The sequence below is a fragment of the Podarcis muralis genome, chromosome 8 (genome assembly GCF_964188315.1).
Source record: "Podarcis muralis chromosome 8, rPodMur119.hap1.1, whole genome shotgun sequence".
NCBI lineage: Eukaryota > Metazoa > Chordata > Lepidosauria > Squamata > Lacertidae > Podarcis > Podarcis muralis.
In genome coordinates, this window is record NC_135662.1 from 52,873,470 (window position 1) to 52,889,334 (window position 15,865).

The 15,865-nt window shown below is 42.2% G+C and overlaps 1 protein-coding gene across 4 annotated transcripts in view; it reads right to left on the bottom strand.

Moving 5' to 3' along the window:
• RTTN (rotatin) overlaps positions 1–15,865 on the bottom strand; it is a 91,869-nt gene that overhangs the window by 47,500 nt on the left and 28,504 nt on the right. For all 4 annotated transcript variants that reach the window (XM_077933190.1, XM_077933189.1, XM_077933188.1 and 1 more), the window contains 9 exons: positions 14,614–14,682; positions 13,625–13,813; positions 11,811–12,050; positions 10,796–10,940; positions 9,516–9,670; positions 7,535–7,754; positions 4,549–4,677; positions 3,212–3,316; positions 495–653 (listed from right to left, as the gene is read on the bottom strand). In XM_077933190.1, coding sequence (XP_077789316.1) covers positions 495–653; positions 3,212–3,316; positions 4,549–4,677; positions 7,535–7,754; positions 9,516–9,670; positions 10,796–10,940; positions 11,811–12,050; positions 13,625–13,813; positions 14,614–14,682 — 1,411 coding nt within the window. The remainder of the gene's footprint in view (positions 1–494; positions 654–3,211; positions 3,317–4,548; positions 4,678–7,534; positions 7,755–9,515; positions 9,671–10,795; positions 10,941–11,810; positions 12,051–13,624; positions 13,814–14,613; positions 14,683–15,865) is intronic.

The window sequence follows — 15,865 nt, forward strand, 5'->3', positions numbered from 1 at the left end:
ACCACGACACTGACAGAGGGAGAACTGTTCAAACTCAGATTAAGAGTCTAAATGTGAACCTGACCTAGTTTCACCTAAATTGTATTTAGGTTTCAGATGACAAAAGCAGAAAATATCTGTGTACGCAATCTTGTTTTGCTGATGTTGGGTATTTCTTCCTCCTCTTCATAATCTTCAGTACTCAATACACAGGCTCAAAGGGGGAGTGTGAAAGGAGAGATAATACACATTTATTGGATTCCATGCGATTTTACAAGCACGTCAAAGTTATCTCGAAGTTTCCACAATAAGAAAATTACAGAACAAGTCAAGTAGTGCTTGTTCTGAGAAAGTGACATAAATGATTGCAACCTTGTATCCACTTATCTTAGACTAAGTGCTACTGAACTCAATGAGAGTCACTTTTGAGTACACACCTAAAGGAGTGTGCTGTAAGAGAACTTGAGAGAACTATTTAAAAAAAAACATTTTTACAGGGAACAGAATTTACATACCTCTCTTCGGACCATGCTGCATTCAGACTGGTCCAGCAGGATGTTAATCACTGTTCCCCACAAGCCTCCTGATATGTTCTGGCAGCTTTCAGCCAACGCGAAGCAGCCTACTTCGAGGGATGTAAGTGCTGATCCTATGGCGAGGGAGGTGAACTTTACCTAGGATTAACGAAAATCAAAACCATTTACACATTAAAATCCAACTTTTCTCTAACCTCCACATTGCATTTTAGACCACGTTCCCCACCATTTAGAAGTTTCTTGAAAAATTGCAAATTGATTCTTAAAACCAATAATCTGGTTTTAAAACATTTTGCCTCAAGGCTGTTATGGAATATTTTTAATAAAAAGTTAGGTCACAAAGACCTAACAGTTTATGGAAACGTAAAACTCGCTCATAAAAATATTTAGGACAAGCAAAGTTTTAAAAGGTACAGTACGGTAATGTTTGATACAGTAATAGTAATGCATGTAAGGTGAACACAAAACCATTCATTTACTGAATCGGTAAGACTAATAAAAACAACAACAACCCACACCTTTGTCCTGCCTTCCTTTCCCTCCATACTACTGTTAAAATAGCATGGAGGAAAATCTGTTTCTTGACTGAATTATTCTGAGATCAAGAAGGAAAGATAGCACCCTTCATTCAAGAAACTGCTGAACAGTAACTACTGTCCAATTATATTTTAGATAATCATTCTAGCATAGCATCCAATATGCCCATGGATACATTTTATGATGCCCTTGAGATTCCCACCCCTTCCTCTGCTGAAATTACATTTGAGAGCAGAATCCTCTTGTAGCCAACGTAATATGCCATGTTCACTGTTTCACTGTTGTGCATGTGCAGTGTCCATGAGTTTCCCCAGTTTGCAAACGCACCCATGAGCCTCAAAAGGTTGGCGACCCTGATTTAAGCCCTAATGTCAACTTGTACCATCCCCACCCCAAAACTTGCAGAGAATTCTAAGAACAGAACTGCTCAAAACAAAGCTCTCAGGTGTTTTACCAGATCGGCATCTCCACCCCCATCATTCAGCCCAGGTCCAGCTCCAGCTCCAAGGGCCTTCTGGCAGTTCCCTCACTGCGAGAAGTGAGGTTCCAGGGAACCAGGCAAAGGGCCTTCTCGATAGTGGCACCCGCCCTGTGGAACGACCTCCCATCAGATGTCAAGCAAATAAACAACTATCCTACTTTTAGAAGGCATCTGAAGGCAGCCCTGTTTAGGGAAGTTTTTAATGTTTTAAGTATTATTCTGTTTGAAAGCCACCCAGAGTGGGCGGGGTAGAAATAATAAAATTATCATCATCATCATCATTTCAATAGAATTTGAGGGTTTGCTCTCTTTTTTTGGAGGGGGGTAGAAAAACTGAACAACTGTGGATGAATAGATGCATTGCTATGTGTAAGAAAATGGAACGCCTGGTTTTTCTTCCCACAAACAGGAGATTACTATGCTTAGGAAGAATGGATGAGGAGCCCCTTAAGGTGAACAATGACACTGCCATCTGCGAGAGGTGGCTGGCTTATCCTGCAGCAAAATATGCAAAATTCCTTTTGGCAGAAATAGGCAATGTATTATAGCAGAAGAGGTGAAAGAGGCTTTTGTTCTGCAGTTCATGTTTCTCATATTGATCCTTGCACTGAAAGGCAAAAGAAGCTGTTAACAGCAGCTATTCTCTTGAATGCCAACTTAGTTTATAAGTAGCTAAGGTACTGTTGGAACGGAAGAAATTATTTCACCTCTGCCCTCCCCACTTCTCTTGTCTCTTGAAAAAAAACATATATTGCTATGAAAAATTGATATTTTCCTCTGCTGTCGTCTCCCTTTTCTCCTATGTTCAATTTACCCAGGGGACAAATGTTTCAAGAAGCAAAATGTACAGCCTTTAGCCTTCATTACCCATTGTTGTTATCCTCCAGGGTTGAGCAATTTGTTAAGCGCCAAAAGCTGCATCAAAAATACTACAGGCGCCAGAGGAAAAAAGAAAGCTTATATGAGTTAAGTATTAGCTGTGTACAATTAACAAGTTTGCATACAGTGTTCATTAATATTGACAGATGCCATAATACAGCTTGTCAACATGTTGCAATTATTCAGTCAAGTCCTTTGGGCATCTTTACAAGTGGGACTTGGGAGACCTGCTGTAGTACAGGTGAGTGTACAACTGGTTGTGAAGCTCCTTGGTGTCAGCTTCCTACTATAACAGTTCACGTTGAAACCACAAAGTAATTCCAGTCACCAAACAGTCACCCCAACCTTCAGGTGGGAGTAATCGAGAGGGACAGAAGGATTGTTGGGGGAAATTAAATGGTTTGAATGTCATCCTTGACAGAAATCAGTTTCCCTACCCCCTGCTATACAGGAGGAGAGTTGGACATGAGACAAAGCAGGATGGGTGCATAGAATTTTCTCCCAGTTTTAGCACAGTGCAATACACCTTCCCTGCCAGGGCTCTTATGATTCCAGAGGGCAGAGCATTTCACTCTGTACTGAGCATCCACTAAATCACCACAGAACTGCTGGGACAATCTTCATCTGCCTCCACACCTCCAAGGTTGGGAGGAAAGTTGGCTGCTCAAACTTACCAGGCAGCAACGGTGCACTTGCCATGAAAAATGCGGAACTGACCTTGTGAGGATTGGACAACATCATCATATTTGTTGTATTGCAAGCATGAAGCAACAATTCCAACAGTGAGGGTTTTACTGACCTCTGGATCTCTGTCTACCCATAATGGAATCAGCCAAGCCAAGCCTTGCTGAGAAACAACTTGTTCTTCGCTGTTATATGGCAAGAACCAGAGAGGTATCCAGTCCTAAAAGATAAACAAATGAATCCTTAACCTTAAGGTAGCCTTCATATTACACAATCTAGTTATTTATTCCAGCATTTAACATTGTGCATTAGTGTACACTTTTAAGGTACTACCCACAATAAGGAGCAAAGACAGGAGACTCTATCCCAATGGTAAGGGCACCATAAGGTACAGTAAGGCCATGTGTAATCTGATAATGATATATTGGAAGGAAATTAAATAAATAGTCCTCAATTGCTACTTGTTGGTTACAATGCAGAATTTTCATTTGACACACAACTACCTATTCAAAGTTTAAACCTGTCTGAGCCACATGAATGCCAAGAGTCATTTGAGCTGCTCAGGGCTGAAAAGTCACTGCTGAACAGACTAGATTGGAAATACAATTTCATGCCAAGGAAAGAGTAGAAAATTGCAAGGAGCTGAAATGCTCAGCTGCTCTAGCCTAACTTCCTTCAGTATAGGAGTGACATTGCAGTGGGAAACAATTTTCATGTTATTTATTCCAAGTCTTAATTGGAATCTCAATATTTATTTCTTGGGGGGTTGAGAAGCTAGACCCCTACCAGGCCATGTAGGGGTTGGGAAACACCAGGGTTTCCAAAACTTGGGTTTACAGCTGTTTTTGGACTACAGTTCCCTTCATTCCTGACCACTGGTCCCACCAGCTAGGGATGATGGGAGTTGTAGTCCAAAAACAGCTGGAGACCCAAGTTTGGGAAACCCTGTACTAGTTTCCAAGGTTTACCCTTTCCTACTTCCACTCCAGTGGATTTTAGTATAGGGCAAAGAACACATAAACTACATATATTAAACAAGTTGTGCCCCACATTCTATAAATGAATATTAATATCACCAAGTATATAATCAAACCCTCTTCTGAAAAACATTTTTAACACACTGGTTCTCTCCTCCCTACAACTGTTATGGCCTCACTTGGATGCTACTGCAGCAACACATTCCTGTCTGGAAACTAAGGATGGTTTTTTGTTCCATGAACGCACTTGTGTACAGCTTGAAGAAGCAAAGGTTGACCACGGTGCTCATGTTAACACTCAGACTTACAATTGTTTACCAAGGACCCCAATAACAAATGCACCCATTGAAATGCAAATCTGCTGTCACAGAGTACTGGTGGTGCACAGAGTTGACAGCTAATTAGAACTGTCAGTAACTGCACGTTATCCGAGTAGCTTAAGCTAAGAGACAAGGGCCGTTGTTATTCCTCTTACCGCATTTGGAGCCTGAGACATCATTTCATGGGACAAGTGAAGCAAACAAAGGATGGCGCTCTTTGTGACACCTTTCCCCATGAAAGACATGGCATTTCCTCCCCATTCGACATAAAAAGATGAGATGACCTGGAAAGAAAAACACAGAACGGCAGCTTAACCGCAAACTACATTCTGATGTATGTAAGCTGAATTGCAGATGTGAGTCAATGGCACCCACAAAGACAACAAGTTCTTAACTTCACGATATAGACACTTTCCCATGCCGTTTTCAAGAGCAGTTTTATAAGCAGACATTTCTAAATCCTGTTCCTGTGTCAAGCAACTCTTGTTCACACTTTATGTCATCTATCTCTTTCTTCTGGATCGGTAATTCCCCCATCTTACTATTACATTCAACAAGTCTCCACAAAAGAAGCAAAATTGTAACAAAGTAAGGTCAGCATATGCAGGGGGTGGGGAAATCCATTACCTAAGTCAGATAATATTACGATATCTATGGCTGTCTCTGGCACAAACATAATGAAGCAGTATGTAAGGTTCTGGCAAGATAAAGACTACAATTCTGTTGCTAGTTACGGGAAGAGTGAACTACATATGTTTAGTGTAGAAGAAGATAAAGAGTTTGGATTTGATATCCCGCCTTTCACTCCCTTTAAGGAGTCTCAAAGCGGCTAACATTCTCCTTTCCCTTCCTCCCCCACAACAAACACTCTGTGAGGTGAGTGGGGCTGAGAGACTTCAGAGAAGTGTGACTGGGCCAAGGTCACCCAGCAGCTGCATGTGGAGGAGCAGGGGCGCGAACCTGGTTCCCCAGATTACAAGACTACTGCTCTTAACCACTACACCACACTGGCACTAGGAGTACTGCACTTCAAATCTATATTTCTTATGAGAAGTTTGATATTGCTTCTTGGCTAGATACTTTGGCAAGAGACTAGAAGGTTATTTTCATGACAAAATCCTGTTGTTTCATTTCTAGCTCGGCATCACACACACTGCACTAAGTAATTTAGGGTTTCAATAATTTTTAGACTATTTGTGGATTGTACAAATATAATACAGAGACGCTCATTATTTTTTGTCATTTTGGGGATATGCAAAGTAAACACACAAATTTGCTTTTAAAGAGGTTAAAAGCCTGTAGTACAAAAGCAGAAGCAGTCACCATCTGTTCAGTGACCATTTCAGATGGGAAGCTCTGTAAGAGCTACTAGCTTTCTTTGAAAGAAATACAAAGCAGACAAAAAAAAAAAAACAACCCTCAATTAAATGGCTCCAATTTCAGAAGCCACTCTACATTGAGATCTCGTCTGATTTAGTCACCAATTAGAGATGCATCACGGCATCCCATCCCATTTTTAATTTATGTAATCAGCCATCAGCAGGACTTCCACATCTGCACTCCGTTCGGTGCTCACAATTACGTAAAAGGCCAGCCCTTTCTAGAAACAGCCCTGTTATTAGCCAACAATGACATTTTAAGAGCTGAATTTAGAAAGAAAAGCAGAAGTCTATTAAATAATATTTTATTTATACATCAAAGTGACATAGAATCCAAAATCAGATTTAAACTCCCACTTCTTCCCCATTTCACCACAACAGATTATCAAAAAACATTAACATGTTTGTTACATAATGACAGTAATGGCAACATTTCTGCCCTAAAGAAACTCTTGCTTCATAATGAAAACCTCCAAAAGAGTTTGGAGACCTAAAAGACTAAGGAAGCCCACATGCTTTATTCTATTGCATTACTTACAAACTTCTGCCTAGCTTTAAATGCCAGAAGAACTGCTGTTGCAAAAAGACATCAAAAGGAAGCTACAACCAGCTTTTATTGCTTCTTATCCATGGGTTTATCTATCGTCTGTCAAATGCAGCCTAACAGCTTTATTGTATAATGAAATGAAATATTCTTTGCTGAACAGTATGTCAATATGGACTGCAAGAAGATCAAACCTATCCATTCTGAAGGAAATCAGCCCTGAGTGCTCACTGGAAGGACAGATCCTGAAGCTGAGGCTCCAATACTTTGGCCACCTCATGAGAAGAGAAGACTCCCTGGAAAAGACCCTGATGTTGGGAACGTTGGAGGGCACAAGGAGAAGGGGATGACAGAGGACGAGATGGTTGGATAGTGTTTTCGAAGCTACCAGTATGAGTTTGACTAAACTGCAGGAGGCAGTGGAAGACAGGAGTGCCTGGCTTGCTCTGGTCCATGGGGTCACAAAGAGTCAGACACGACTAAGGAACTAAACAACAAATGTCAATATAAATGAATTCATTCAAAAGTTGTCCCATCAGTGCTGTTTGTGAGTAAGCAGGTGGGTGATGGCAATTGTAGTTCTTCTAGCTTGCAAAACTTCCTTGCCTGTTGGTATCTTTCCTGCCAAGAGTTCACATTCCATCCTGTGGTTTTTCTCCCTAGCCCCACTTCCTCAAGTTCTACATCTTATCTTGCAATACTTGCTGCACTGATGCCTTTTTGAATAAACACATACTTTCCCAATAGCTTTACAGTGTGGGGAGTTTCATGGGGAGGAAAATAACCCATGATCCTGTGCCTGGATGTCACACTAAGCCAGGGATTTATTGCTTCCAAAGGAACAAAGCAGCAGCCTCCTATGTAATCATTATAAGCTATGATTATATAACAGTATTTTTAGAAGTTCCATATCCATTAGTAAAAAAAAATAGACGTTAACGCATAGGCTTGGATCCAGACTTCCTGTGAGCAAAACTTTGCTTACAGTGTAAACCCACTGAACATGTGTTGAGGAGGGGGTGTTGGTCATAAAATCAATCCTTCCTCTTGAGCTTCCAGAAAAGCCGCTCTGAAGGACTTGAGTGGGAGCATCTACTGGATCTTACTTGCTGCCACAAACAGAAGCAGCCCTTCCATTTGTGGAGAGGGCATTATGGATCCAACCTACTGCATTCTGCTTACCGGTCGCATTGAGATCTGTATTCATAATTCACTAACCTCAAGAAGCCCTGCTAAGTATTTCTTACAAATGGCGAATGGCTCCACTGTAACAGAGTATGAACTCCAGCCTGGGAGTGCAGTGACATGAACCATGCCTCTTAATGTTCTTTCCAGAGAAGGCAATCCATAGAAATGGGGGGCATCCGTTACTCGTAAATACTGCAGAAGTTTAAGAGCGAGTTCTGTTCGGAAATAGCCAGTAAGCTCTAGGTCTTTCCTGTAACGAAATGTAAGATTCAAGGTTCTAGCATTATATATTAATTAATTAGTTTACTCGCTGGATAGCAACAGTGACTGTTTAAATCTATAGTTCATATAATTTAAGTTCAGATACACTAATATACTAGAAGAAGAAAGGGGGCATGCAAAGGAGGTAGATAGGAATGATGGCAGAATATGGAAGCCTCACCATATTGTGGCATTTTATGTTGCTGGATATAACAGGGACCTCACTATAACTGAGAAAATGCAGAAGAAGCTGGAGAGATGTCCAGCCAATACATGGCTGTAGAATCTCCAGAGCTTCAGCCCTGGCATTAAATAATGTATGTAAGGTAAAGGTAAAGGGACCCCTGACCACTAGGTCCAGTCGTGACCGACTCTGGGGTTCCAGCGCTCATCTCGCTTTATTGGCCGAGGGAGCCCGGGGTACAGCTTCCGGGTCATGTGGCCAGCATGACTAAGCCACTTCTGGCGAACCAGAGCAGCACATGGAAACACTGTTTACCTTCCCGCCGGAGTGGTACCTATTTATCTATTTGCACTTTGACGTGCTTTCGAAGTGCTAGGTTGGCAGGAGCTGGGACTGAGAAATGGGAGCTCACCCCGTTGCAGGGATTTGAACCGCCAGCCTTCTGATTGGCAAGTCCTAGGCTCTGTGGTTTAACCCACAGTGCCACCCGCTGATTCACAAATAATAACTCCTACTTGCAAACAGTGGGAGAAGAGAAAAAGCAGACAGATTAACCTATCTGCCACAAAACAAGAGTTCTGTAGCTTGCATTCAAGCAGAAGGTGCTTAACTGCTACAAGAATATTACAAGCCAACACACTGGTCCGCTCTTCCTTCTAATAGTCATGAGCAGGCACCTTACTGTCCACTCTTCAGTTTCGTCAGGACATCATCCTGCCTGTGAGCCTTAAGGCATGCAGTTGACTGCAAACATATTGGCCAAGTTCAAAAAGTCTTTCTTACTTTTCATCAAAGCTCTGGCCCCTAAATCATCAGTTCAGGCCAACAGTTTTCAACCTGTGTTCCAGAGAGCCCCAGGGTTCCTCAATGGAAAGATCAGAAACAGCTGACAAAACTTATTTATGTAACAAAGATATACCTTGCTCTTCAGTGTGAGAAACCCTCAAAATATGGCTTACAAAGAATCAAAACAGAACAGAAATAATAAAAAAGCAGCAGTAGCAAACAACCAGCATACATTAAAAGTCAGCACAACACAAAGCTAAACAGGGGGGAAAAATCAGGGCTGCTTCAAGTGGGGTCACCACTGAAATGATACCTGCCAGTCTAATGGACCTTGATGGAGGACCAGAATAAAGTAAATCCAAAGCAAAAATCAGGCAGGCAGCAGCAGCAGCAGAAATGTGTTGGATGTGTTTTAGGGGTCACTCCCAGTTCATGCAGGTCAGTACTTAGGCCCAGCTGGCCATGTGAAGTGACTGCACATTTCATAAAATGCTTTGGGGTCTCTTCTGCCCCCCCCCCCATCCCAAGCATCTCAGCAGGTCAAGGTGGATCCTGCATGCATGTCAAATACTCTTCTTCACAAACATGTAACTTTCCAGTAAAAATGAAAGCTGGTGCTAACAGAATTTTGGAAAAAGAAACCAAATGGGGGGGGGGGGGAGGGAATCATATTCCATGCAGCATGACCAACACCTGATATATTAAACTACCTCTCCATGCTATATAGCAACAATATTTTTAAGAATAAAATGTCTTATGGATAACTCTTTTATGCTGTACCTGTCAGTAGCGGACATGAAGCTGAGCAGAAGTGTATTCAAGAAAGCAATCAATTCTTTCTGCAGTTGTTGCCTGACAGCAGTCTTTAGGTCATCTATTTCATCTTGTTGCTGGGATTCTGGCTGCACTACAAGATCGAGTAGAGACTTTGGATTCTGCAGAGAAGATCAGTGAAATGTTATCAGAGCAGGTATTTCATTATTTATTCTCCACCAGAGCTGGGGAATCAGACTGTCATACAGAGGAGCATTTCAAACTATGTTTTACCTAAAGAAAATAGTGATAATGAACTGTCCAAAACAAACTGAGGAATAATTAAAGTTGTTCCATTTCCAGTAAGGCATAAATTTCAAATAACTAGATGGTGGCAAGACACCTGGCACAGACAGAGAGGATTAGAGTGGCTTATCACCTGGAACAGCTTCTAGGGATATCACTTTCCCGACACAACAGGTATCTTATTTTTTTTGGGGGGGGGGGGGGAGATCTTCTTTTTATGATATAAAAACTTATCTGTTACTCATTCACTGCAAGATGCTCAAGTATCTTGCCAATTCTATAGTACACATATCATATTTCCCCAAAACTTAAAACTGCAACATTTTGTTGCTGGGCATATAATCTCTGTCCCCTAATTTGTATCTGTGTTGGGACTGTTTTGTAGAATACGATTGTGCAGCCTGAGCAAGAGAATGGCTTTGCTGCTGTACCTGCAACATCCAAGCTCCTCACCAGTTCCTATATTGCTTACCAGCAGGGACACTCAGCAAAGGGAAGCCAGGTGAACAAAGGCGCGTCATCTGCTACCAAGCTTCTCTCTTTCTGGCTGTTTGAACCAGATGAATGAAAGAAGTTGCCTTAGACCAAGTCAGACTATTGGTCCCTCCAGCCAAGTGCAGGCAAATTCTCAAGGTGTCCCACAGAGGCGTTTCACGCCACTGTTACCTGATCTTTTCCAGCCTCATCTGGAGATGCCTGGCACCTTTCAAACCTGAGAATGTTTGCCTCTAGCACTGCGCTGGTCACCATTTGTAACTTGTTAGAAAATTTAACTGTGCCATTGAAGTCTGGAAATATGATGGTAGCTGGACCAGCTGAGGATCCAGCAGACTGTTAGCCAGGTGAGCTCCATTGCCCTTGATGACATGTCTTGTTTCAGACGTATATGAAGACAGACACCTCTATCTCATCTAAACTCCCTCCAGTGTAGTGGATTAGGAGGGTTGGATTGTTCTGCCTGCTCCCCAATTAAAAAAATCAGTTGTTAGTCAGGGTCTTACATGCTTTAGGATTACATCCATGATCCATTTTAGATGTTCCACATCTGACATAATCTTCTGTTCCTTAAGAAACTTGTTTAGGAAACATACGATGTCAATCAAGAGTTTCTCATCCTCTGAAGAAGCTGGAAGCACCTGAAGAAACCTTCAGCATAAGCAAGAATTTAGCATTATCACAAGTGTATCATAAGCTTTGACTGATATTCCCCACTCCATCTTTCAGGCTTGAATTATAAAGATATATTCAGATATGCGAAGAAAGCTAGCAGTAACATACAGATGGCAAGTGAAAATGCTCAGTACGAAGTGCCGGCATGCAAATGTTCAAAATCATTTTGACGCATCATGAGCTGCAGTTTCGGAATTTCATGCCCTCCATGTGTCAGTTTAGCAGAGGAGAAAGCAGACCATCAACCGCCTTTGTCTTTCTCATTTCATGCTCTATTCCATTGCTTTTGTGAGATGTGCACTGACAGACAGTCCGGGAGACACCAACAACAACAACCACCTAACTGCCCTAGGATCTACTTGTGTCCAACAGACTGGCAAGAGGGGCACAAGGTTGAAGGGGGAAGGAGAAAAGGGGCAAGCCACTCACTGCTCAGCCCAAGCCATTAATGCAAGCTGAGCTCCAATTATCTGCCGGGGGCTCTGATTAGGTTAGTACTGTACAGGGATGAGAAAGCAGCCAATGAAACTGAATTCATTAGCTGGGGGAAATTCGTCAGATGTGGGGGCAGCTGATTACTATTTTTTAATAGTAGATATTATGGGCAGAGAAAGAGGACCGTGACTCAGTCGCATGTGTCTCATTCTATCCTTAGTCAGGCTATGAATCTCCCCCTCCGCTTGCTGCTAAACACAGATGGGTTTACCACTTTAAAGGATATTTATTCCAGTGCCAAATGCTTAGAAGGACTCCAAAGAGTCTGGATATCTTTGAAACTTTCAAAGCCAAATCTACTGTGACAGGCGGCTTTGTAGCCAGTTATGCACCTTGCACTTACACACTGACCTGCTTAATGCTGTTTGCCAAGCCAAGCACTTCAAAGTGGCCCCACAAGGGCCACTGCTGCAGATTAATGCCAGCCTGTCATTCAGAATGTAAAAATTCATTCTCGTGACGGCGGCCCGAACTTCCCTGTGGGACACTGCTCGAATGATGGAATTAAGACAATCTTGCAGCCCACTGGTTGCATGAGTTATCTTCAGGGTAATAATATCCTCCGAGGAGAGCTTTAATGTGTCTGGAAATCTGAAATGAAAAAGGAAATCAGCTGATTGTTGAGGATTTCTTTTTTTACAAGAGACTACTGAATGAAGCAAAACAAACATTTTGTCTTCTCTGATCAAATTGGCTTTGATCCAATTATTTTTTCTTGATTTGAAACTTTGGGCGGCATGTGTCTTGTTTTAAGAGGCTGTCTGCAAAATACAAGACCTATCACTGAAAATACATTTCATTTATTAGCTATTATTAATAAAGTAGTATTTCACAGAAGTAGTCAGTATCTTCTTTGGGAGATCCCAGGATATATAATTAATTATAGCACTCAAGCACCCCCATCCTCTATCTGAATCTCAAGTCTAATTTACAAGGACTGAATCAAACTGGATTTGGAATCAGGCTTAGTGACTTCTCCCATCAATTGCCTCTCTAGTGTTCTCCTTCCATTTCCCAAACTTATCCCGTTGTGCAATGGTGTTAGTAGAGAGACCTTTGGATGGCAGAGGTCTTGTCTTTAAGGAACTGATATGGGAAAGCTTTGGGAACTATATCTCTACGTTTCGTAGCCTTAATGGACACTCCTACGACGATTGTGGGACCATCCATACTTTTAACACAAGTGGCTCTGCTGTAGGAAGACAGGGACCACATAACACCGGTTCTGAGAGATCTGCATTGGCTCCCAGTACGTTTCCGAGCACAATTCAAGTGTTGGTGCTGACCTTTAAAGCCCTAAACGGCCTCGGTCCAGTATACCTGAAGGAGCGTCTCCACCCCCATCGTTCAGCCCGGACACTGAGATCCAGCGCCGAGGGCCTTCTGGCGGTTCCCTCATTGCGAGAAGCAAAGCTACAGGGAACCAGGCAGAGGGCCTTCTTGGTAGTGGCGCCTGCCCTGTGGAACGCCCTCCCAGCAGATGTCAAAGCAATAAACAACTATTTTACTTTTAAAAGTCATCTGAAGGCAGCCCTCTTTAGGGAAGTTTTTAATGTTTGATGCTGTACTGTTTTTAATATTCAGTTGGAAGCCGCCCAGAGTGGCTGGGGAAACCCAGCCAGATGGGCGGGGTATAAATAATAAATTATTATTATTATTATTATTATTATTATTATTATTTACCACTAATTTCCCCTCTTTGGAAAAAGTATGCAAAAGGCAGGCTAGACAGTTGGGATGGCTGGTAGACAGGATTGGTTGAGCTAATGGCTGACTGAGAGTGACTGCACTAATGTCATGCACATGGGGTTCCTCGGGAGCAACTGGTTGGCTACTGTGAGAACAGAATGCTACATGGGCCTTCAATCTGATCCAGCAGAGCTCTTCTTAAGTACTTATGTGCTTCCCACAACTTTGACTTTGACTCCCACAGTCTCATTGTACGAATCACACATTCTAACTAGACGCAGCATCCAGAGTTAACCCAGTTTTGCTCTCCTTACATTTACAGTCAATGGAAAGAGGACAAGACCGTACAGTGCTGGAGGAGACACTGACAAATTCCAGTTGTCACCCAATCCTTCACCCAAAATAGTCTTCCTGCTCCAAATTCTAGCACATGTGGGGATTCAAGAGGGGATTTTCAATGAAGGTGAATAGCTTACTCTTTGGTTCCTGTCTCATAATCAGTGAGTTTCAGTAAATTATCCACTCCATGGAACCAAGACAAGTTCCAAGCCATTTTAAGCATGTCTGACACCGGTTTTGAGGCCCAGAGTTCACAAGGAAATGGTAACACCACTGAATTGGGGCTCACAGCATGATGAGCTTTGACTCTGACAGGCAGATGATACCTTTAAGGAGAGAAGGGGGGTATGGCAAAAGTTAAAATAGTTCTTTATCATCTGAAAACTTAATAAATCTGCTAATCTTCTGGCAATAACTGTTAATCTGTATGTATATGGCTTAAAAGAAGCTTTAGGTATTTCTTCTTGTTATAATGTTATTCCAGTCTTACACACGATCTACTGCGGTCTCATATCCAAGAGAATGAAGGGCCCACATCTTCTTTGCTTCCACAACACTGTGGTGTTAAAATGATCCTATATCATTCGCTAGGCCCTAGCTTAGAAGCGACTTAAAGTAGAATACAAAAATTGCATACAGTGGTGCCTCGCAAGACGAAATTAATCCGTTCCGCGAGTCTCTTCGTCTTGCGGTTTTTTCGTCTTGCGAAGTACGGCTATTAGCAGCTTAGCGGCTATTAACGGCTTAGCGGCTTTAAGAAAAAGGAAACAAACTCGCAAGAACTCGCAAGACGTTTCGTCTTGCGAAGCAAGCCCATAGGGAAATTCGTCTTGCGGAACGACTCAAAAAACGGAAAACCCTTTTGTCTAGCGAGTTTTTTGTCTTGCAAGGCATTCGTCTTGCGGGGCACCACTGTATTGCAATTCCTGAAGATATACTCTGAAGACCTTGCTGCTACTTATTCCATCAGCTGAAGAATGCTTCAGTATGAGAATATTCACACCTTTCATGATGTGCTTATGAAGTGGCTTCCCTAGGAAGTGGTTTGTTGATGGCACTTCCTGATGGGGCACTCCACAACACCAGGGATACAACTTTCTTAAAGATACAGAGAGGAAAGACTTACCGTCTAACAACAGAAACAGGCAAACTAAAGGGAAGAATGCTGTAAGAGTCACAGGGAAAAGTATCGGCCCTACGAAAAAGAAAACAAGGAAGATAGCTGTATTAAAGAAGCACTCTATGGGTTAATCAATTAATTAACTGCCCTGTCACTTAAACGAATGCATTGTGATATGACACAAGGGCCTTAGTTTAGCACAAACTCACAGTGTGCTGATCCACACTGCCAAAATTGCAGGTGCTTCACTCTTCTCCCATTACCACTCTCCCAACTCTCCAGAGCTGGTTTTAGAGGGCACCCAGGGAGCTGGAGGGGGCAGGAGAGGAAGCTCTGTTGCATAGATGGAAGTCAGTTGCACCAGCAGAGCTGCAGCACTGGGCACAGTTTTAAAAAAAACATTCACTTTTAAAACATTTTACTTTTGAAAACCAAGCAAAAGATACCAACCCCTTTTGAGAAAGTGTGTGTGTGCATGAGTGCAAAACAAATTTATTTTACTGAAAAAGAGCATAAGATACTCTTTAAAAATGGAAAGTTTAGATCAGGCATAGGCAAACTCGGCCCTCCAGATGCTTTGGGACTTCAACTCCCATCATCCCTGACCACTGGTCCTGTTAGCTAGGGATGATGGGAGTTGTGGTCCCAAAAACATCTGGAGGGCCGAGTTTGCCTATGCCTGGTTTAGGTGGCTCTAAAGTTGTTTACCATTAATTGTTTAATAAATCAAAACATTAGTCAAAAAGGGCTTGTGCAGTATCACCAACATTAAAAATTCACAACACATTATCCCTAACAATGCATTTGACCTTTGAGATCAAACTCCAATATGTATTAAGCTACTAAAAGTTCTGTTAATGCATTAACTGCTAGTGTAGTATCGAAACATTGGGCATGTGTTTCAATTCTGAAATTGATTACAATGGCCTTTAAAAAAAATCTCACTATAAGGCTATTTTGGTTAAAGCCTGCCAAACATTTCAGTTCATTTGGGCAAAACACTTAGTGGGCCGTGGAATAAAACCTTAAGAGAACGTACTGGCATTAGGCTTCCAAAATTAATGGGCTTAGATGCTAACAAAGCTCCAACCAGCAGGAGCATCCTGTGAGAAAAGTGCCACTCATAGGACTTCCCTACCAACAGAAGGGCAAAGAGATGTGGCTCCCTGCAGTCTTCGCTTTATAGCCACTAGGCTCCTCAAATATCTTCTTCAGAGTATCAGGGGACTCTCTAGAGCTGCAGTGTGAAGTTTCAAGC